General features: G+C 39.2%; 1 protein-coding gene across 1 annotated transcript in view; it reads right to left on the bottom strand.

The window, feature by feature from the left end:
* Positions 1-22,618: 22,618 nt before the first annotated feature.
* The window catches only part of TBX20 (T-box 20), a 33,018-nt gene continuing 32,536 nt past the window's right edge, over positions 22,619-23,100 (bottom strand). Inside the window, exon 8 of the mRNA XM_010188410.1 lies at positions 22,619-22,959. Coding sequence (XP_010186712.1) covers positions 22,619-22,959 — 341 coding nt within the window. The remainder of the gene's footprint in view (positions 22,960-23,100) is intronic.

Consider the following 23,100-nt stretch of genomic DNA (forward strand, 5'->3'; position numbering starts at 1 on the left):
ATATATATATATATTAAAACCATATAGAACTGGAACATTTCTACTTCTCATACAAGCAAAAGCTTATTTCAACTAGAAACAAATGACAACAATTTACCCAGCTTGCCTACCCTGGCAACAAAAAAAAACCAGTTTTAGAATGAGAGGTCCTGAAGACCCTTCTTTCTTTAACAGAAATTACCTCCCTCATTTCTATGAAGCTGATTGTAAGTCTCAAACTGCTTGCTGCCAGAATAACACTGAAGAACAGTAGTGACTCAGAAAATCCAATTATTCTCTGCCAGACTCTTTCTGATTTCTTGGCTTTCAGTTTCCAGTACCATTTCCATGCTATCTGCTTCCCTACAGCTCTGAAAGAAAAGAAAGTAAAAAAAAAAAGGAACAAGAAATACTATGAATATCAGGAAAAAAATTCAAGCTATGCTGCTAACTCATAGATCCAACATATATTCAGGTACTCTTCCTTCCTTGCTGCAGACAGAATGATCACAGCAGCACAGCCGTCCACTTGCCCTGTTGAGCAGCTAGTTTGGGAGATTTGCCAATATCCCTTCTTATAGCATGGTGTGATCATCTCCTCCTAACTGCGGCCTGGAATGTTCCTGTAATTCTTCACTGTCCTGAGGACTTTTAACTCCTCTGCATGACATAATCTCCTTACAGCTTTCAAAATTAAGATTTCTTGCTGTACACTCCACATCCTCACTGCATGGCATTTGGCCACAGTGAGTAGTCATGCTAATTTGGCATAGATGCCATGATTCACAGCCACAGCAACTGCATCTTGTTATGATTCTGTTTGGAGGAGCAAATTATACAGCAAGTTATCCGAGGACCACAGAACTCACTATTACAAGCAGAAGTGATGGATCCAGCTTACCGTAAGCCCATTTACCAGCCACTGTGGTTTTGCTTCATTTTTTGCGGGGTCAGTGTTTATTTGGTGTGTTTCGAAGTAACTGCTGCCAAAAGATGCATCAGAGAAGACAGAAGAAACAGCTTGCAGCGACAAGTAGGAGCTAAGTGGCAACAACAGAACAGGTTCATATGAGCACGGACTGAGCTATTGCTATGTTTGATGGCAGGTGCCCTTTATATGAGACTGAGAATATAGACACCACTTATGGTAGAAATACAGGAAGGCCAGCAATGGACTTCTAACAGAAACATGAGAAAAGCAATGATCTGGAAATGCTCACAGAATTGCTTTTCAGTTAACATTTGGCAGAGCAGACAGATGTGAGAAACAGTAGGGCCTTTGAAGTATGTTGCCATATCAAAGTCAGTAAACCTACACTGCTGGAGATTTTCTGGCAAATCTACTTTAGCAAGAGAGTGAGAGAAGGATGTGCACTACTGTGAAACAGACCGCCGTATCAGAAACAGTGTCAGGGTCTAAGCTTGCCTGTTCAGATGTTAGCGAGTTTATTTCCTTTTCACCCTTTGCTTATTTTGACATTCATTTCAGTGGTGATTTCAGTATATCCTTTAATGTCCTGAAGGTAGAGATGAGGCAGATTAATTACCCACAGTGACTGAAAGTACCTTTGGCAAACTAAGCAAAATGGCAGACCCAGACCAAAGGCAAGATGATCCTACACATCAGACACCCTTTAAATGACAAAGTCGTGACTTGGGAATGTTTTTTGCTTCTTGTGTATGACTGAGAAAAGGTGAATTCTTTGCGACAAACTGAAGCAACTAAGAAGGTCACTTTGAGGGCTGTAGGGCATCCTTTCTTGGTAAGTCTGGTCTGTTTGCCAGAGACCTTATCAAGAGGGGGGAAATGATACTGAGGCTACAAACCCTTTAGTTTATAACTGCACGAAACTAAAAAGGTAATACAAATTTTACACACAAGAATTTTGAAAACCCCATATGGAGTCCTTGTTGGTGACTAACAGCAGCAATTGATATCTTCCTCATCTCTGTCCTTACATAACTTTTGGATTATCTGCCTCAAATCATGATTCTGACTGTTTGTGTCCTTTCATTATACATTCTTAAACCGTGCTAGTAATGGCACCCAATCAAGCTTTGAAGACTATGTTCCCAAAACATTGAGCTGTGACACAGTGTCAAACAACTTTATGGACTTCCCTTTCTTTCAGTTTTCCATGTGGAAGTGCAGTTCATTTGTAGGCATCGTGGCTTTACACCACCTATCAGTCTGTTCCCCTTCACTTTTTCATATCACCAGTCTAGTCTCTTTAACTACTATGAAACAAATAGTGCTCCCTTTCGGCTGGGATAACACCTTGACTGTGTCAGATCAGCTGTGCTGACAAGTAGAGACTGCTCTGGCCCAGTTTGGAGCTTATTTTTGAGGTCACAGTGCCCTCTACTGTCTAAGATGTCCTCTTTACTTCTGCATCACATAATCGGGGTTAGAAAAAAACCAGTATGCCAAGTGTTTATGTATAATCACTAAAAAAAAAAAAGGCTTCCCCCCTCCAGAATGAACACATTAAGTGCTGTATCAAGACACTTTCATTTAGACTAGCAGGCCAAATCTGGGTTGTTTGGACAGAAAACAGGTTGGCTAGGGCACAGTCATTTCTTGCTGACTGACTATGAGGCTGCTTTGTCAGAGTTGCTGTTAATTTCAATTTAACCACTGATCTATGCAGAGCTTGAATCATACCTGACTTATAAATGTTGGGTAATTCCACATAAGGAAGTGGTCTAACATATATGCAAAGTGAGAACAACCAGGCCTGCATTTCAAGTACAAATTGTAAATACATCTGCCACAGATTTGTATTGCTCCTGGTGATCATTCCAACTCTGCAGATACAAATCACCTATCACATACTACAAACTCCTCTCCTGTTTGTGTTTTCCCTCACCCTCTCTCTTCATGAGTGATGTGTCTTTACCCTGTCAGTGTCCCCTGGAGCACCACAGACTGTCCTGCTAGTGAGCCTGGGACCACCCCTGCCCTCCCACCAACTCATCTCTCACAAGTAACTGCAGACCCCTTGTGACACTCCCTCTCTCACCTCAAAGCCCCATTTACCTTCACATAAGACATGGTCTGCTCTGTCCACCCTATCTCTGCCATTAGAAAATCCTTCTACTTGCTAAATAAAAAGAAGCATCTATAGCCAACAAAAAATCCCTAGCCTGGCCCACTTCTTAAGAAGCACGCAGCTGGTAGCACTGAAGGGGTTATGCAAAGAGAAGGGGAACACTTCTTTTTAAAATATAAAAATATTTTCTATTTTGTTTCCTTTTCTGACTTTTTTTAGCTTGACCTAGCGACTCATTATGCGAAGAGACAAGCAGCTGGCTCACTTTCACCAGGCAGGTGCAACCACTCCAGCTCTTTGAGATGCTACAGCTTCTTTCCCATGATGGCATGATTCCCCATAGCATGACATGTAGGAGTTCAGAGGATTCCCTTCCAGAGTGATTATATTGGTGATATATATCAATTCATATATTGATGATGGACTGAAGCCTGAATATAGTACAGCATTCATTTTCTTAAGTTAGTCTGATAGCAAAATGAAGATAATTCACTAAGCAATGCACTTTTAAGGGTACACATACTCATATATATTTATGTGCATGCATATGTGCATGAATGTATGTATGTATAAAAAATATCTATAAAATACTGAAAAAATCAAGCAGTATTGCTGGGCATGGAAGGTATATTTCAAATGTAGCAGCATACTTGTCTTTATCTAGCCATTTTTTCCATGCAGCTGCTACATCATAAAGTCACAGACAATTTCACGGATACTCCGTAGAGCTGAGGCTCCAGAATGAGCCCCAGGGCTGCACTGCAAGGGAACTGTGACACACTTGTAGTCCTGGGTTTCTCTGAAGAAATTCTTCACAGGAAGGATGCTTTTTAAATTACCACTTAATGATAGAAGAAAAGGATGTTGAAATGCAGAAGAGTATGCTGAATGGGATGAATACTTATTGCTGGCTTTAGGTGCAAGAACACACTGTTGGGATCCTTTAGGGTAGCAGAGAAATGCTGAATTACATTCAGAAAAGAGTGATAAATTTTTAAAAGATGTTTTCTCTTTAGAAATGTTTCATTTTTCCCATCTGCTGAGGCAATACCTAGAAAAATTCTACCCACTTTTCAAACAAAGAGCTTCATTGCCCACTAACAACTCACAAGCTACCTGAACAAGGTTTAAAATAACTCCACATTTACATGTTGTCTGCACATGCAGAAGTGCATTTTGCAAGCAGCATGGAACCTCCACATTTCAGCTGTTGTTACAAGCCTTATTGCCAGCATTATTAGAAAAGTTGCAGAGGAAAGAATGTGAAATTATGATGGTCTTACTTTACTGTAAACTGATTTTTTAAAAAATTCACCTACAATACAGTGTCAATCAGTCAACATGTTGCACAGCTGTGGAAAAACAACATGTTACACTGGAGTATGTGAAAAAGAGTTTCATATCTCACTCATGAAGTCATCTGTTGACTCCAGTTAGTACTGGTGAGATCTCAGTTAAAGGAATGTGTCCGATTGTGAGCACTGCGCTTCAGAAAAGTTGCAGACCATTGAAGGGTAGGGATTTTCCCTAATCTCCTGTATCTCTTACTGTCGTTCTTATTTTACATCAGCCATTGTAGTTGCAAAGTAGGCTTTCCTCCCACCAAACACATACAAACAGCAGAAAAAACCCTTGAAGTCTACACAAGGAGGGTGTGAAAAAATAGGCTGGAGAAGAGTAATCAGAAGCAATGTAATATCAGTTTTCCAATAGGCAAAAGGTTGCTACAAGAAGAGACAGGATAAGGAGTGAAAAGCTAAAATTACAGTCCGGGTCAGGTTAGACATAAGGGACAATTTCTAAGGAAAGAATAGTTAAGCATCAGACTCTTTAAAGGACCTGTGGAATCTCCATTGTTGGAGGCTCTTAAAAGCAAGTAAGATAAACATCTTTCAGAGGTGGTTTAATTATGAACTGATCTTGGCTTGAGCCAAGGAGATGATCTCTGAAGACTCTTTCCTGCCCTGCTTTTTATTATTATTATATACCAGCTAATCCCTCAATAAGCCTTTATGAAACAATTTCATCCCAAGTATGCCCTGACCCAGCTGTGAGCTAGAGACCACCCAGCTCCTAATATACCAACAAAAATGTCACTTTTACCCCAAAATGTCATTCCATGGTTGTTTATCTCAAGTCTCTATGTAACTCACAGATTACCAGTCTTCTGCAATGAAATATATGGCAGTGCCTTCATATTTTGCCAACAAGTGAAAAAAAATTAGAAGAAAAAGAACTCTGGAAGCAGAAGAGCAGGACCAAACCTGTAATGTTTGCTTGGGCTTTTATTTTGAGGTGGGGGAGCAGGAGAAGAAAGAGAAAACACTAAGTTTGCAGTTGAAAACTAGCTTGGGTCTTAAAAAGACATCCGAGTTTCACTAATGGTTCTGCCACAGATCTACTTTGTAAGTATTGTGAATGTTCTGAAATGAGGTGATAACAAGGAAGGAAGGGAGTTGTGACAATATTGGATTAGTAGCACTGAGAATGGAGATTGTGTAGGTGGAACAAGACTGGAGAGGAGCAGGCAATAAATGAGGAAGAAAATTAAAAGGCAGAGGACAAAGAAGGAAAGAGGGAGGAGAAGTCATATTGCAAAAATAACCTTCAGCAAAGATTCTGCTATTTTCAGTGTTTAATACATTTTTAAAGGACTGCGGTGGTTAGAGAGGAAATACCTAAATGCTGGAGAGAATCTTGGTCCTAGAACCTGAATCCCCTGACCTGCTGCTTATAGTAGGTCAGAGGCCCTGAGGTCTCACATTTCTGAAGCAGTAGATAAAAGCTTAGTCAGTCATAATTAAATTTTTCATATAATTCAAGAGATTGAGAAGACATTCTTGCATGTACATTCTCTACCCCAGGATACAATAAATTTTGCTTTCTCATGGGATGAGATCCACTCTATTACCCACATTCAAGAATGGGTCTGTCTCTTGTGTGACGGATTTTTGCTGCCTTTCTCTGTTGAAATGACTCTGAAAATTCCTCCTCAAGGCTTCCCAAGTCCCAAAGGTCTTGTGGAAAGCATGCTTCTTGTCCTTCTTCCTCATTATCACTACTATCTGAAAAAGGAGAAGGACTGCATCCCTTGCGTTTGAAGGAAAGGACAGCTAAAGAAGACAAAGAAGTTCAGACCAATGGGCACCTTACAAGAAGAAAGATTGCAATTGCATCTTCAAGTTTTTCCTATGTTTCTTCTGTTGTAAGCTTTACCTCAATAAATACTGTCAGGTTTCTGCCTTCTCTCTACTCTTCAAAGATGCCTTGTCCATGTCTTAGAGTCCTTGTAATTTTAGCACTAATGGAATTGACCATCATCTTTCCTGGGGTTTAGCCCTCCTGTTTCTGAAAAACTCCCCAGATATGGCCTGGAAGAACAAGGAGGAATTCAAGCTCCATGACCAGTCAAGTATGCATCTTTACTTCTCCAAGATGGCAGGGCTATGGCAAACACATGCTGTGGACTTCAGCATTTCCATGAGAAAGAGAGTTATTCTCATTTCACTAGGGGTTCCAGCTGACACATTCTGAACCTCCAGCAGAGACTCTATTTGTCTCTTTCAGGGGAAGAATCCATTTCTCTCATTGTGTCCACTTGAATACAGAATCCAAAATAATGAATATTAAATATGAAAATAAGTCTTTAAGATAATGATTTTTAGTCAGTTACCTTCAGAAATAAGTCCCTCTATATGCCTATTTAATTATACCAAATTATTCTTTACTCTTTAGCCAATTTCAACTTAATTCAACATCGTATTTTACAATAGTAGGGGTTTTTCTATTTGGATGGCTTCTGTATTAATAACAATTTAGATCTATGCAAAAAGTGGAAGGAAAAGAGGACAAAATGCTGAGACCACTGCAAGAGAATAAATCACAAGGTCTCTTTATAGCTCACTGTCAGCAAGACTCGAAGTTAAGGTCTGAAAATGTATGAAAGTTGTTGCCACAAAAGCAAATACATGCATCTTTATGCAAACATGCAATCTCTGTAGTTTGGCCTGGAGTAAGGTGTTAGGTGTGGCACACTACAGCAGCAGCAAGTCCTGAACAACCATCCGGTTACACAACTCTGGTGTGGAAAGCAAGCTTTAAGTGGGTGCAGACATCTGCTTTAAGCCTTGCAAGGTTTCCTCAGCATTATAAATTGGCTTTTGTGTAAGTAAAAATCAAGCTGTGTATTTTCTGCCTGGTATGATGTTCAGTACATGTTCCAAAAGTATTTAAAGATAACTTTTTTGTTAAGATATAAAGCAGTATACTTGTTTTGTCTATGGGAATAAATTAGAAGTAAGCTTGGATACAAGCTAATTATTTTCTCTGGTTCAGACAGCATTTATTACAGACAACACTAATATTTGCTGAAAATAAGAGCGTAAAAAGAAATATACATCTTGCCATCCATAATCCAAAAACACATTACAGTTTAAAACTGCCTGGATGCCATCCAACCAGTAAGTAGAAAACAAACAAACAAAATTACCGAGATAAAAGCAAACCAGAGAATAGCCTAATCAATTTAAGAAACACAGATAGCTTATGCAGGCCAGCATCCTTTCAGTCACTATGTGGATTTTGCACCTGAGGACCTGGTAGGAAAGCTGAGAAGATGCTCTCAAGGCAGACTGAGAGTTACATAGTATGTTGGAAAAAAATGGATCTTGTTGCCTGAAAAATGGTTGAAGCAGTACAGTGAAATTTTGCTGCAATGACAGAGTAGGTTCCTGGGAAAAGAGCTGAAACAACACTGTGGCTGTAGGGACTTGAGAAGAGAGGCCAGCAGAAACAAGGGAGTTTGGGGAATACCAGTAACTGCATCTGGGGCACGTGCAAAATTTTGGATTGACCAAATATCTTATTTTTTTTTCTCTCCTGATTTTTCCCCTTTCCCTATTTACTCTCCTATGCCTCCCCGAAGAGCCCGAACGGTGCTGAGCCATCGGGAGCGCACTGCTAGGGGCGGCGGTGGCTCGGCGGACCGCCGCGGTGCTGTCGGCAGGGGGCGCAGGGTGCCCGGGAAAGGCGTCGTGCCCGTCCTGCTCTCGGGCTGACGCGCTCATGCTCGACCAGTCGGCGTCTTCCCGGCGCTAGTGCCCAAGCACGGAACGGTGTGGATCAGGTGGTGTCCCAGAGACCATTTGGTTTTGGTTGGAAACAAAGGTGGGAATTGTGCTTGTGTCTACCTAGCTTCAGGTTAGGCTTAGCGTTAGGGCAAGGGTTAGGGGGAAAAAATGATGCCTGACAGGAAATTATAGAATCATAGGGTGGTTTCGGTTGGAAGGGACCTTAAAGAGCATCCAGTTTCAACCCCTCTACACACCCCACAGCAGCAGGTTGCTCAAAGTCCCATCCAACCTGGCTTTCAAAACTTCCAGATGGGGCATCCACAATTTCTCTGGGCAACCTGTTCCAGTGTTGCACTGTGAGAAACAAGCCCATGTATTTTTAAAATGTTTTATTGGGGACAAAGTCAGTGGAGCAAAGTATACAGCTCTGGACGCAATGGTGCGCTTTGCCTTAGCAGGGGTTTCTTTTAATAGAGCAACAAGGAGATCTCATTGGTTGAGTGGAATGGCAGGAAATGACACAGAGGGATGCAGTTGGTCCCGGTGGTGCTCTGGCGTTGGTGGAGGGGAAGTCCAAGTTCCTCTTCATCAGTTCTCTGCCTGACAACGCTATCTCGGCCTCCCAGCCACCCCGAGGGCCGCACCCCTTTCCACCCTTTTGCTTGCCCAACTCCCCACAATGCTCAACCATATGCCTAACTTGTGACAAAAGGCTTGCTTAACTGTTATAACTTTAACAACACTAACTTAACAACTCTAGCCCAACTCAATAAAAGTAATTGTCCAATAACCTTTAGCAAAAGCAAAATTCTATTATTTCTCACACACACTACCCTCATAGTGAAAAATTTTTTAGTCTAACCTAAATCTACCCCCTTACTGTTTAAAGCCATTACCCCTTGTCCTATCACTATACACCCTTGTAAACAGTCCCTTTCCAGCTTTCTTGTAGGCCCCCCTTCAGGTACTGGAAGGTCATTATAAGATGTCCTTGGAGCTGTCTCTTCTCCAGGCTGAACAGCCCCAACTCTCTCAGTCTGTCTTTGTAAGAGAGGAGCTTCAGCCCTCTGGTCATCTTCCTGGCCCTCCTCTGGACTCACTCCCAATAGCGAGTTTCTATGAAAGTGACAAATTACGAAGGTGACTGCACCCCATTTCGTGCAGCACACACCATCCCTGCCCCACAATGGCCTCCTTGGTGAGTTACTCCCAGTGAAAATGTTCCCTGATGATAGCACCTGAGCCAGGAACATTTTCCTGAGCTTTGAAGTTTGGTGACAAGGTTGAACTGTGAGTTCATGTGCCAGGAATTGTGTCAACACAGACATCAGGTGGGTCCAGTGTGATGCAAAGCTTCCAACCATTGAAGCAAGGCCGAGAGACAAGCTTGTGGCATGGAGCAGTGTAAGCTGTTGACCCCAAGCAGAGCATGCAAGAGGGAACCACATCTCTACCTGTAACCAAAGGCTAATTGAAAAAGGCAGGAAGGCAGCAGCTCAGCCATGTAGGATACCTCCTTTCTCCAGCAGAGTCAGCGCTCTATACTGCAACCTGCTGCAGCAGATAGGGTAGTGGTCCTCAAAGCGCTGATCTTGCATCTGCAAAAATGGGTCTAAATCTATCACAACATTCCAAGCAACAGAAGGGGGTGTGAAACCATAGATCATCTGAGCCTTTATACAGTAGTCCGGACTGCAGTTTTATGTTAGAGTGGGCTTATTCTGTTGGGATTTTTTTTTTAATCTAGCAATAAAAACGTATGATGGATTGGCAGTTTACAATAATGTAAAGGTTAGATATCCAAATAAAAGAGTGTGACTTAGGACACCTCATGGCCAAGATGTTCAGTGATGAGTGAATTTGTCAAAAGAAAGATCTGGTTCCTTGAAACTGAAATGAGTTTCTAATTCAGACCAAATGATTTTCAGCTGGAAATAAAAAGAGGAAACTATATCACAAATAAGAAAAATGTTATTTTTAACAGTGTGTTATTTTTATAAAGTGTGTTAATATTTAATTTTGAAACCAATATAAATAAATAAGTTAGGGAAGAATGGTAACTAACCAAAGGACAGACAAATATTTTCAGTGAATACAACATTGTGCTTTTACCTGAACTGCATGGTTCTTGTCTTCCTTTTAAATCAGCTCTTTATACTCCTTCAATTTGAATTTTTTGCATTTTCAGTTAATTCTGAATTAATTTTCCCCTATTTTTCCAGTTCATCATCCAACCAAAAATCATTCACAGTCCCATTATTTTAGATTCCTAAGTAGAGCTGCACAAAGAGTGACAGTGAAAAGTCACATTGCCGTTGTTTATTTTAGTTATGTAACTGGAATAAATTATGTTAGAATTAAATGTATTTGCTGGCATAGCAACAACAGCAAAAGTTATTATGCTATTTTCAGTCCCAAATATATATATATATAAGTAATAACCTAACAAAAACAGATTTATTCATCTATTTCCTCTTCCCTCACCCCTTTTTTCTAAAAAATGGAAGCTCTGGTTCTCAGGAAATTTTATTTCTTATGGGCATGCTTTTAATAAAAAACAGTGAAACATCACAAAATTCACAACAAAATTACAAAAGAAAAATCAGAGGGTCTCCTGGAGTGAAAAAAAAGGTTGCCCTAATGCTGCAATGAAATATTTCAGTGTTAAAATTAGATTATGGAGTTTGCAGCCATCCCATATACAAATTTAAAATTAGCCTTGTACCTTACAGCTCTGCATCTGGATATCTGATACATGCGAGGTTGGGTGGAGCAAAGTAAAACAACTAGTTTATTACATCTTGTAGACGTAAATAGGGAAATTCAGTAAAAATAGCTGAAACCACATTTGTGTTTCATAAGCAAGCTCCCTGCTATGATCCTTTGCGTCACAGAGATACATAGCACTTATAGAATCAGATTTATTCCTGAACTTTATCATGCTTAAGAATCACTGCTTACTTTACTAGCGAAAGTGCAGACTATCACGTAACATTTCTTGCAAAGGCTTGCATTTTTTAAACTTGTGATTTCCTCACTAGCTTAAAATGCTTCTTGCAAGTGCTATTGTTCAAAGCAACTTCACATGGAGAAATCTATTTTAAAGCATTTGTTAATTGAACATCAGTAAAGTGTACAGCAAGACAAAAATGAAGTCATTGCTCGTTTTTAAATTATTTATGTAATATTCAATGGTGAGGGAAATTTCGCAGAGCTCTGTTTCTTTTCTCAATTTTATTCCAACAGCTTGGTGCACTTATTAATTCTTATGGCTTTCATTATTTAAAAGAATATGATATACAGTTCTCTATTTCCTTTTCTGGGGTATTTTTCATCTTCTCTGAGTAATTTCTCCATCTGGATGCATATTCACCCTTTGTCATGAATCACAGATAAAGCAGAAATTGTCGTCCCATTTGTGGTCTTTGTGCGTTTCAATAACTGGTTAAGCCCCAGCCGTGCAAGTTATTTTATGTGGACATACTCCAGAACCAAAGCAGTAAATAGGGAATTAGCAGCGCTAACACAAAAATTAGGATAAGCATTCTTTTTTCCCTGTGGTTAGGCATGCTTATGTGGGTGATTTTTAATGTTTTTTTTCAATCAGGATCTGGTATAGCTGAAACTTGGATGTATGATCTGGTTTTGCTTCAGGTTATATGATAATGGAAACTTTCTTCAGAAGCTAGAGTTGTCTTCTTTAACCATACTGAAGTTTTGTTTATGATCATATTGCACGCGTGACTTTTAGCAAAGTATTCTTTTTTGTGGTTAGCATTTTCTTATGTGATTTTAGGTTTTAAAATGTCTCCCGTAGTCTCCTGTTATCATACAGTGCATAGTTAGTGCAAAGTTTTATGCTTGGCTCATAGAGCAATTCATCTCAAAATTACATGTTATTTGCTTAATTTGGTATTTCTATTTACACTAACTCTAAATACCCACTTGGATCTTATGATCAGCTTCCAATTTATTTCTACTGTAACATCCGGACTGTTGCTATTTATGTCTTTCTAGCTTTTCCAGTGTGTTCATTCTAGTGAAAGCATCCATCTCATCACAGCTGCCTTGCGGATTCACATTCAGAATAATACAAGTGCTAAAAATATTTTAAGTCATGAGTTTTTGCTCATGTGAGAGAGACCTGAATGTTGCAGATCTCAGTTTTCAGGCTTCTGTATCACTAGGGGAATCCAGAGTCTTGAGTGACTCTAGGCACAGCAGCTCTAGGCACAAGCTGACAAGGCACTTCCTCAACATCAAAGAGTCCGTGTGTTGATATGTTTGTGGACAAGGTGAGGACAGACCAGTCCCAAACCTGCTGCCTGCTTTGCTGCCTCTACCAAAGTCCCATAGGGCAAAATGTATTGCTTTTGCTGGGGGGGGGGGGAACTTGAAAATGCAGGGCCTCCTACAAAGCCCCATAGGGGAAAATTTTTTGCTTTGGGGGGGGGGGGGGGAACTTGAACATGCAGGGCAGCAGCACCTGCTCAGGAGCAGGCCTGGAGGCACTGCTTGCTGGCTGCAGTAAGACCGTGCTGATCCTACACTCCTCCATGTAATTTTACATTCTGACTTCTCCCGGTTTCTTCTGTGGCAAGACAGCTCTGGCCTGTCCCTCATCTTTCCGACAGTAAAATTCAGTTTTGCCTATATTGTCAAGATGGCAGCTCTGTCTTTGAGACAGGTATATAGACTATCCTTCTGCAAATCATAAGGAGAACTAAGCTCCCAAGAAGACGATTCACAAAAACAAACATGTCCGTATACAAACAAAAATTAATCTCTACAACTTAGAGGAGTGCTTTTATTATTGACGTAGCAAGTAAAAAGGAAATATCCTTGTTTTCTCTAACAGTTTGGCCAAGGTTGAAAGAATGGGAGAACAAATGCATGATATTATGGCATGGAACAAAAGAAGCTTTAAAATACCTTTTCAGGAACAGATGATAAAACGTTTAGGGTGGTCTCTGAAAAAAATATAAATCCTTCCAAATAGGAAACACTACAGCTAAAACTTTCAAAGCAGGACTTAGAAGTGTGTTTCTTGCTAAAATCAGTGGGAGCTGTGCATATGCATCCATAATGGCTTTGAAATCTCAGCCTTATATTCCTTATCAGTTTTTTCCCTCATCAGGTATGTAGGAAGGAAAACATTTTCTGTAACTGAAAACACAAGTAGTTGTCTGTCCAGAATTACTGGAAACCATGCCAAGTTGTCTTAAGTGCTAAGCAGGCTATATGGTACACACTAATTCATTTAAGAACGAGTGAAAAATGCTTAAAGCCTTGTAAAGGAAATTAGAGGGCACAAGTGTTAGGCTTTTATATGTTCATACAAAAATGCAGGAGGTTCCTAGCACATTGTAAAATGAAGGAACAAGGAAGGCCAAAGTCTTTAACCATCTAAAACAATCTAATCATCCTCTGGAAATGCTCTGTTTGGGGTGACTATGTTAACTGAAAATGGAGTTATTAAATAAAGTCTGGCTGATAAATCTCCTGAGTACTTCTAACTTATTTGTAATATCATTGAGGATGAGTAGTATAACTGGTGTCTCAAGTCTAAAAGCTATGACATTCAGGGTAAGGTAATTGAAGCCTGCCATTCCAAAGCCCTGGGTCCATGTTCAGATATTATCAATGCAAATTTCACAGTCAACAATTTGCATCAAGATAAAAATTAATTCTTCTCTTGGCTGCTTTGGGATCGATCCATGAGAGAGCATGGGAAGAAATAATAATAGATCTGTAAGTGACTATGTATCAACCATGACTTTAAGACAAGGGTGTAAAATAAACAGAAAAAACCCTGTTCTCTCCCACAGTCAGCTTTCACACCAGAGAATACCAGTGAAGACTAATAGACTTTCTGTCTCACAAAAGCATACAAAAATGCAGTTACAGACAGGACAAGAGCTATATTAAAGACCCCTAATCGACAGCAGTCCAATTCCAGCAGCCCCTATTAAGCGCAGACTACCAGTTTAAGAATCACAACTTATTCCAGCTCTGTGAGAACTCAAAGAGAAAAAGAGTGGATTCTGATTACACCAAATACCTAAATGGTTTAGTATTTTTATAGTTAAAATTATGGTATGCATTGTCCTTAGTAGCTGACTGGAAGACCGAGCAGACTATAAGTAAAGACATAATGAACTTCTCCAATTACTTATTTTTGCTTTCAGAATATTTTAAGATACCTTAAGACATAGACCCAGGAAAAAACACAATAGTAATTCTGGTTTGAGGTGAAAATGACATATGAATACTTTGCCTCTGAAAGAATAGATAACAGAATTCTGACACAGATAAAAGACACATTTTTTGCTGTGTACTCCATCCCTTCTATGAATCTCTCGGAACAACCGACCAGAGGTTAAGCATCTAAACAAAGAAAAGCTGCAGCTGTACAAGGAACTGTATCACCTCCAACTTTGGGGGGTTTACTTTTTCTAAACGTCATCAATTACAGATTCATTTGCAAGTATTTGCTCTTCTTTAAGTCATCTTATGTTAAGCTAGTCCCCTGCAATAGCTGGCTGAATTAAAACAGACTAAGAGCTGAGTGCCCCTTGCATACCTGAAGGACAGTCATTCATCTCATCACCATTTCTGCTAACCATCTTTCTCCAAGCACAGGAGAGCACAGAACTTTGAAGCTGGCACTCATGAAGTCACTGAAAACATGACTCAAAACCTGAAAATTCTCTAGGACACAGAAAACTGAAGCCACTCAAAATTTACTGCACATATTCCTGGCACATTGCTTCACAATGAGAATAAAGCAAATTCAAACTCAACAAATAGACCAAAATGATTCAGCATGGTTGCTTGATTTTAATTTAACAAATTAGTCAATACAGTCTCTGTACTAAGCTTGTGTTCCAACCTAAAAAGCCTTAACATTACCACATTTTGCCAGGTCTGCTTGTAAAAACTATTTTCTATTAACAGAGCTAAAAATGCTGCAGTAGGGAACAATCTAATACTTTCGGCATTGGAAAAAATTATAATCATACTCTTCAAAAATTCCTTCCAGCTAGTTTTTCTGGTAGGCATCCCCATAGGTTTTTCATCATATGTCTTGTTATTATGGAGAAGAAAGACCAGCTTCTGCAGTACCCACGAAGGTCCCTAAAGCCTACTGACCAACCTGGATATCAATGACTAACTCTAATAAGGATCTTGGGCATTAGACCACTGACAGTTTAATTCTTCATTCTTAGAATTATCATTACTGACTATTGTTAGTTTATATATATTAAACTGATGGTGTATAATCTAAATATTTTATGAGTATTTAAAATAGTCTTTTTACTCATGATTCAAAATATTACTTATTGCTCTGTATTTCTAGCATACCATTAAATTAGTGCATCCACTGTGCTTCTGCACAGAAAGTTTAGAAAATGTAACTCTCCGAATGGTTTGTTTTCTGCACTGTTTATCACCAAGATAGATAATTTGAATATAAATTTGTTTTCTAAGCATGAAACACAAGGCAGCCTGCAGTCATCATGACTACTCATCAGTCTCTTCAGAATAACCCTTCTGGGAGGCAGTTCAGTGTCTTCACTTTATTTAATGCTCTAGTTTCTCTTTGGACAACAGCAAATAAAGGCTCCAATTATAGAATTGTTTGTTGCGTAGACAACTTGTTCCTGAAGGTCTCAATTCTACAAAGCACAAGGAGTTTTACAGTTCCAAAGCCACCAAAATACTTAAACACCACTTAAATCCTACTAAATGGTTTAACTTTAAGCAACTAAGCCTGCTGATTTCAGTGAGATCATTGGCATAACTATATCTTAAGCTAGCATATGGCAAATCTTTCTGATTCAGGAAAGTGCCAACGCACGCGTCTAGTTTTGCATTTGATCAGGAAAGCTCCCTAGCCTGAGGTTAAGCAAAAGATTTCCATAGCAGTGAATATCCATGAAAGAACACATGGGTTTTGCTACCAAGAAGACATAAAATATAATACAGAGACAAAAGGCATCATATATGGTTACTAGCTCAGTGAGCTATCCTCCTTTCCATATATTCCAAATGTAAAATGATATATTAACGCATAGTTGCAACTCAGCATAGTTAAAAGTGGATTTGAATTACCTCTGGCTGTTCTCTCCCTCTTGCTCACATTCACAGACAAAAGCCAATTGATGCAACTGCTTTTCCTTAGAACCTTGCAGCTCTTTTATTACGTTGAGTTTCTTTGTAAGGCAGCAACTTTTGTGAATTAACTGCAAAAGACCCACCAGCTGATCTCAATTTGAGGACAAGCTGAACTACAGGTGTGTAACAAAAACTTTCGGAGCTACATGAGGGTGTTGTCAGGAGCTGCTTTAAGGTATGGCTCTCACAGAAAGCTTGCAAGTACCTCAAGAGATCATTTGGTTGTCCCGAGGCAAAATTAACTCTAATCGCATCATTCTTGACTAATGCATGTTCAACCTGTTCTTAAAGACCTCCAGGTCTCCAAGACTTTGCTCCTTCTCCTCTCTAGGCAATCCAGTGCTGTGCTTCACTATCCCTCTTCTTTGAATATCTTAGATGTCTGAGATAACTCTCCCTTGCTTTAATACATGCTATTAAAATAGAAAAAAAATCCTGCTGAATAGAAGCCTGCAGCAGATATGAAGAGGAATTTATTCCTTGCTTCTTTACATTCTTCATACATTTGAAAGCTTCATTGTATCTTCCCATAATCTTTACTTCTCCAAACTGAACAGACCTAATTCCTTTCCACTTTCTTCTTAGACCATGTTTCCTAGGTCTCTGTTTATTACTTCAGCCACTTATTTAGGCTCTGATGGCAAAACCAGCAATTTTTCTGAATATGATTGCAAAGCACTTTGAAAAAAAAATCATTTGTGTAACTATATGCAAACTAAAATTGTATTTAGCTCTGATGCAACTATCACTCCCTATGGATCCAAGATTTAGACTACTTTTTGCAGATGAAAAACCTTACTGGATTTTGTGCACTCTCAGAAGAATCTGTTACTGGTTCCACTGCACTCAAAGACTTGGTTAGAGGAAAAACAACAGAAGCGGAAAGCTTTGGCTAAATAAGAATAATATCTCAAAACACCCAATATTTTAATGAAAGAAACTGAATATCCACACATTTGCACTTCTGTACAATTTTTGTGATATATATATAATTTTAAGCTGTTTACAAATAACATTTAATGCTTCAAATATTACATAATGTTGATATAATATTTCTAGCAGAAATAAATATATTGCACTTAAAAAGAAACTTTTCATTAGATGTTGATTCATAGTTTATGTTCATAACTTCTTTTTCCATAAAAAGATTTCCCCCTGCCCCCACCCCATACACACAGACACACACTTCAATACATGGTGAATGTGCTCACGCAATGCATTATAAACAACAAAGTCAACACAGCAAACAGCAGAACTGTGGTACATTCTGTTAAAGAGGTTACATCCAGTTTTTTACCGTCCTTGTTTTGAAACCAAATCTTTCCTCATGTTTCTGAAGGTACAATTAAGGAAAAAAAAAAAAGAAAAGAAAAGATTGTTTAAATGTGCTAAAGGTAAAATACAGCAAACTGTATTTTTTGTCCTTAAACTATCATAAAAAGTAACTTCAGAGTTTACTTAAATCACTGCTTAGTTGTCTTTTAAAAAGAAAAAATAAAGAAAAAGAAGTTGTCATTTTATAAACTAGAGACTATATGCAAGAACAGTTTATTCCAGAGTAGTACATAAATCCTCTGGCCAACAAGTAAGCAGTTAGTAAAGAAACCATATCTCCTGCAGCAGAAAATGCTCTGTAAGGAACAGTGTAAGGAATAGTGAGAATAAGATCTCACCAAAACTAAAATTAATCTTGCAGTGAGTCAATGTTGTCCCTCTGCAGATGGTAAGTGCTGTAGCCACAGCTCCCTCTCAGATAAGGAGCCCTAAGTGTTACACTGATCTTACTGTTGCTTTTACCCCTTATCTAGGGGTAAACTACCACAATTTATATTAACTTAAAGTTTTGGAAAGCTCCCCAAGTTTTTGCAGTATTTTTCACTGGTATTTCTGTTTCCCTATAGTACACACACAAAGAGGATGTTGTGCATAATCAAGTTACCAGCCCAAATGTTTCCAGTTTAGAAGTGATTCATTTTCAAATTCTTATTAATGTTTGCTGGATGTCAGAAATGGCAGTATCTTCTGATGTGTACATGGTCATGCAGTGTCCCAGCCTCCATAGATAAAGCCTTCTGGGAGAGAATTTGCAACTGCCTTTTGCAGATTGTACTACCAAGTACGTTAGCTATCATACAACTTACATCTTTGAACTTATGCTTCATTTGGAGCATTTCCATTAGAAACTCTGTACCTTTATCCACTTAGTCTATGCCTGTTTGTCAGTTTATACCTAGAAGAATACCACTGAAAGCCAGTGGCATTGAATTTCTATCTTTGACAGTGTCTCAGGCCATATAAAGCAATACTGCAATCCAAACAACCAAATTTAAAGTCATTTTTATGTCTAGTTTCTCTCAGGGTTTCAAAAGCAGAAGAGAAAAAAAATTATACAAATGCACCTAAGTCAGCTGTGTTTTTGCTTGGGATGCTTTTGTTGGATTAAAGACCTGAGACTGTTGACTATGGATAAAAGGGTAATCCAGAAAACACCCAAAAGTACTTGTAACACTTAAAAGGATAATCTTATCCTCTTTGAAAAGCATTTTCAGGCATGTTCTCTCCACCCTGAAAAAAACACCTCACCAACAAAAACCAGCGCCAGTTTGCTCAGCCAAGAGAGCTCGTAAAGGTGAAGAGCACTTCTCATGGGATATAAAATGTGAATTATATTGGAAAATAAACTCTAGATTATGTTTGGCATTCCTAGACCATATACCAGCAACAGATGTTCTGTCCTGAAAATGATATAATTTTGACAGCATTACAGCAACTCCTTAAATAAATTACTGAGTTATTGTCAAAGTAGTACTGATAATTTTTTTTTTTTTTTAGGAAATACAATTTAACTCTAACCAATTAATTGCAAATTTGCATTATTTTTCTTCTAGCTGTGAAATCAAATTGTAGTTGGGTTTTAGTCTTTTCTGTAGAGTTCCTGTATTGTTGCTGTTGCTGCAGTCACTGTTCTTAACTGTTAGACTTAATTTTTAGATGAGAATGTTGAATGAAATTCCACCTCCACTACAGTCAAGAAATTTGCAGCTAACTTCAGTGGGGCAGGAATTCTGTCCCTGGAATCACACTCATGCTGCCACTTGCCCACAGGAAGGTGAGAGGGACAGGAAGAAGAAACCTTGTGAGGCAGCAAGATCTCTTCATTGGGCATCCTGTGGTCTCTTTGAACTTAATCCCTTCAACCTCAACTATACGCAACAGGTTTTGGAGATAGGGTTGTGGGGGCAAAGAAGAGGAGGTGAGAACTGGACATACCTATTGACATTATTCCTGGGGAAGGCTCTCACAAGTTGACTTTGTTCCCTTGCTTGGGATCTGCCTGTGATTCTGCATTCGTGAGAAACCCAGTGGGTTTCTGATGCAGAGAAATTAAAACATCAGAGAGCTGAGAGAAGCACAGGAATGATGAGTCTTCATGACTGGGAAAATCAAGCTGTGGATTTTGACAGATTGTTCTCCATTATCTACAATATGAAACTCATCACAGAAAACCTGGATGAGAAGTTTGCCTTATGTTTTTATAAGGGACAGTCTACTGATGTGATTCATATCTGAAAAAAAAATTTATTCATAGGGAAAAGTACTTGTCATTAATTTAATATTTTTTGTAAATGATGTTGTCAAAAATCCAGTTTCACTCTCTAGGAAAGCGTGGAGAATCTTCTCTGAAACAGTATCAGGGGCATTTCTGCATGCCAAATATTGGTGTTTTCAGAATGATGACTGGGACAGGGCTAAAGAAATTGTACAGCTTATTTCTCTGAATTTGCTTCATGAAGGAAGGACAGGTCAATGTATGAGCAGGCATTATGTGACTTGTAAAGCATGCCCAAATCAGCCTGTCTGTTCCAAACTTATTTCGGAATTCATGTGAAAGCTGCCTCCTTTCTTGCCCCTTTCCTGATGGAAGTATCAGCATTAAAGCTACTGACTTGAATTCTGAGCCTAACCATATCCCCTGAAACTCCAGATAAGTTAATGGAGCTGCAGAGGGAAACAGATAGAAGAAATAATAGAATTTTGCCAAAGGCTTTTGTGCATGCCATCATAGGACCTTCGTACAACTCTGACAGAAGTCAAGAAACTGAAGGAGAGGGATTAAAATTTTTTTCCAAATCTCCACTGAAATTCTTGTTTGTATGGAATCATATGTACCTGAAGAGTTATGTTGCTGTGGGTCCAGTATCATCTAATTTCCTAAGAAACAGTGGGTTTATATCAAAACAGGTCATAAGTAGACACAACCTTGCAACATGGACCTTTCAGTTGAATCTGATAGCCTGGAGCAAAATCTAGTAACTTGATATATCAAGCCAAATTCAGTGTCTGATTCTAAGCCATTTAAATACCACAGAGCTCAGCTTATTATATTGGTTTATGTAACTCCTTTTAGTAGCTCTGAACCCAGAAACTGCAACTAGGAGTTCATTTTCATTCACATATAGAGCACAGAAGTTGCAAGTTGCCTCAGGTCATTTTTTATCACCAGGTCCAACAGTGAGTAAAGGGAAATTACGATGATACTGCAGCTAGCTGAGGTGATTGAAATGGCCAATTTGGCAGGATTTTAAATTCAGCTACTGAGAAACACATAAAGATGCCCCTTATCTGTGGGATGCAAGTACTGGCAAACTGGGAAAAGTCTGGGAGTTTGTCATTGCTCTGTGTGATTGGGCACGTAAGACGAGGCAGTGGGACAAAAAAGAGTGTATGACTTGCCTTGCACTTCACAAAGGTGGGAGGTAGGTGACTCAGTGCACTGCACTCGGCTTCTTACCATATGATACCTACACACACTGAGCAAAAGTAGAGAACAGTGGCCAAAAAAAACTCTGTTTTCTACTCTGTGTTCCAGCTCTACAGAGATTGGATTGCTAGTTCTTTTTTATCCATAGATGTGTTATCGTCTCTAACTTGGATGCAACTCTACAGAGAAACTCTGTGTTGACTTCTTATTTACAGTGAAATCCCAGCTCCCGCCATACAGAAAACCAGCATCGCACTGGTACTCTTTGCAGCAGTGCAAAGGGTTCATGCTAGCTCTCTGCAGAGAGGTCATTTTTTCTTATCTCTCTACAGTTCCTCTGTCGCATCAGACATAACAAACTAGAAAAAGTGGACAGTACTGTGAAAAAGAACCCTAATTACTAACTGAAAAAAGTCAGATATGAATTTAAAAAAATTTACATGTGAAGTTCTGCACTAATATTTCCCAAGGAAATTCCACCATTCCACTGGGACATGGAAAAACAGACAGCATCACTCTCATTTTCCTGGCCAAAGCAGTTGTATAATAACAGTCATGACCAAACCCAAGAAAATGAGAACAACTACAAGGATACTGCAACACCACTCATCTTATCCCAGTCCATTGATTATAGTTTGATCTAGAGATTCTATAGACTGATCTATCCTGAAATTCAGTTACTTTGGTACGTATTTGTAGCTTGAAACAGGTCTTCAATGGCAAGCACAGCAGCAAACAAACACTGATTTATAGATCTGATATCTTGGATTTCTAAGTTTAAGTAACAGATTTTCCCAGATCAACATTTTCCTTCATCGTACCTTAACAGACAGTTAAATTGCCCCTCCTAGGATATAAGACAAACTTCTTTTTAAACTGAAGGACAGAATACATCATTACCGCTACAGTCCTGTAACACAGTTCTTCTTTGGAACTGACAAGTGTTTTGTGAAAGAAACAGAGAAAGAGAGAAATTAAAAAAGACTTAATAATTTTCTCTTTGGGATTATAGTGGCAACTAAGAAATACTGTGTTTGGTGAATAGAAGTCAGTCTTTTAAAAAAGGGCAGTGGCCTTCTCCACTTTGTCCCATTCCCAGCAAATGTGGGTTAAAATAGCCTAAAACATGCTCTAAGTTATAGCAATACATTTTTTTCTGTTTAGATGCTCATCAGTAACAAGAAGAGATGAAAATGAGTAAGAGTATTGCCTTTTTCAGAATCTTCTAGCATATGAAAAAAGACCTATACAGAGTTATTTTGTACACTGCTGCATAAAAGTAATCTCTTTCCATTAGGTATAATGCACCTTTGGAACAAGCTGCACGCAACCAAAAATCCTGGGAACTTTGGGATCCATTTTGGCTGTGTTACACATAGATCTGTGAGCAGCTCCAAGCTGCATGCTCTTTTCTTGTGATCCCTCAACAGAGGAATCTATATCCATAATGCATTTTCTTAGCTGGTTTTTTACGAGTTCAGCACTCCCGCCACAGGCCTTTCAGGAAGGTCCCTTGTATTTGTCATACCAAAGTTGAACATTTAAAATTTTGTGTTTCTCTTGTTTTATGTCAGTCATACAAACGGCGTCATCACTGCAGAGGAGTGACGCAGTCCCTGGATAGCTGCATAAGGACCCTGCTGAAAATAATGGTGGTACCTAGGCATGTGGAAGGAAGGGAAAGTGGGGCCACTACCTTGCATGGAGGTGGCTATAGCAGAGGGTGTAAGAGGCATTCCCAGGCGGCTGTACGGAGGCAGAGATCCTTGGATTGGGTGAGGAATGGGTGTAGCTATGGATGCAGTGCTGGTACCCAGGGCACTCAAAGACTGTGGATGCTGAAATCCAGGAAAACTGGTTGAGGAGGAAACCCAGGAGCTGAGGGACAGGTTATCAGATGTTGTAAAGGCTGACCCTGCAAGCAAAGAGAGAGAATGCCTGATATTTGCACTGCAACACACAAAGCTAGTAAAACAGCAAAAAAGGGAGAAAGAGTCTTTCACAGCAAGGCTAATTTTAATGACAAGTTGTCATTGGAAATACTTCCAATGTGATC

This window comes from Mesitornis unicolor, unplaced genomic scaffold (genome assembly GCF_000695765.1).
Source record: "Mesitornis unicolor isolate BGI_N332 unplaced genomic scaffold, ASM69576v1 scaffold28887, whole genome shotgun sequence".
Lineage (NCBI taxonomy): Eukaryota > Metazoa > Chordata > Aves > Mesitornithiformes > Mesitornithidae > Mesitornis > Mesitornis unicolor.